Source organism: Plasmopara halstedii (genome assembly GCF_900000015.1).
Source record: "Plasmopara halstedii genome assembly, contig: Scaffold_816, whole genome shotgun sequence".
Lineage (NCBI taxonomy): Eukaryota > Oomycota > Peronosporomycetes > Peronosporales > Peronosporaceae > Plasmopara > Plasmopara halstedii.
The window spans coordinates 575972-577034 of record NW_020187732.1 but is presented as its reverse complement, the minus strand read 5'-3'; the positions used below and the strand labels follow the sequence as shown (position 1 = coordinate 577034).

General features: G+C 42.5%; 1 protein-coding gene across 1 annotated transcript; it reads left to right on the top strand.

Moving 5' to 3' along the window:
* Positions 1–484: 484 nt before the first annotated feature.
* PHALS_14071 (uncharacterized protein) lies at positions 485–706 on the top strand (the record flags this gene model as incomplete). The annotated part of the gene is made up of 2 exons (XM_024729808.1): positions 485–503; positions 573–706. 2 exons carry the CDS (start codon positions 485–487, stop codon positions 704–706), a joined length of 153 nt encoding a protein of 50 aa, XP_024580148.1.
* Between the last annotated feature and the right edge of the window lie 357 nt (positions 707–1063).

Here is a 1063-nt window from a genome sequence, read left to right as displayed (position 1 = left end):
TGCGGCTTGGCCAGTAAGTTGCACGATTTTTTATGCCGATTATATGAACGACACGGCATCTCACGAATTGGTATACCAAGAAAATTTAATGATGCTGGACGTGGCAGAAGAGGTGAACGTTAAGGCAATTAAATAGAGCCTTATTGGTGCTCTTATGGTATCCATTTTGAGTACATAATCTCCGTTTCACCTTGATGTGACGCTTCGATAGTTTTCATAGGCTGTTCCGAACTCCAAGTAGATGCGAAAGGACATGAACGCGTGACTGCAATTGAGTATCGACAATTAAGTGGTGAGCAAGTTATGCAGCTCACATTAATGAGGCAGGTGCTATGATGTATGCTCTTGTCAAATTCAGGGTACACCTGCTTTGCTTTACGCCGTATATATAATATTATATGACGTATATTTATACTCGTTATTTTCCTGGCCCACTGTGCTCTGCTCGAATATATATTTGTACAGAAATGCAGCATCACAAATAATGCATCAAACATCCATAAGTACACACTTCAAAGAAAACAGACCGGACATCCAGAAGAGAAATTGAACTACAATCTTTCTGATTGCAGCAGCTTTAGTATGCGCTATTGGAGCTGGAATTACCGCGGCTGCTGGCACCTCTCTTGAATTACATATATTACACATTACCGTGCACAGTGGCGTAATTACCCAACTTATTTTTCGTTGCCGGGTATACCGTTAATTAGAACATACGTCGTGCAGGCAAAATTTGGTGGCGGGGGGTTGTTTACCTCCAGGAATCTATATGTTTTGTCACGCTGGCGCGACGTTGCGCATCGGATATATTAAACGTATAGTGATAGAGTCGGACACAATTTGTGTTGCACTGTCGACGGTCGCGTGCCCTTTGTCCCGCACGTGGAGTGAGATGCAAGATACAATGACCACGACAAATGCTGCAGCTACTGCGCTTCAAATCTAATCTACAAACCGGATTAATCTGAGTGATTCGGTGACTAATGATTGAAGCAGACGATGCTGGAAAAAAGTAGATGCTTGAAGAAAAAAGTATGAAACGCAATCATGTGACCAGCTTCAC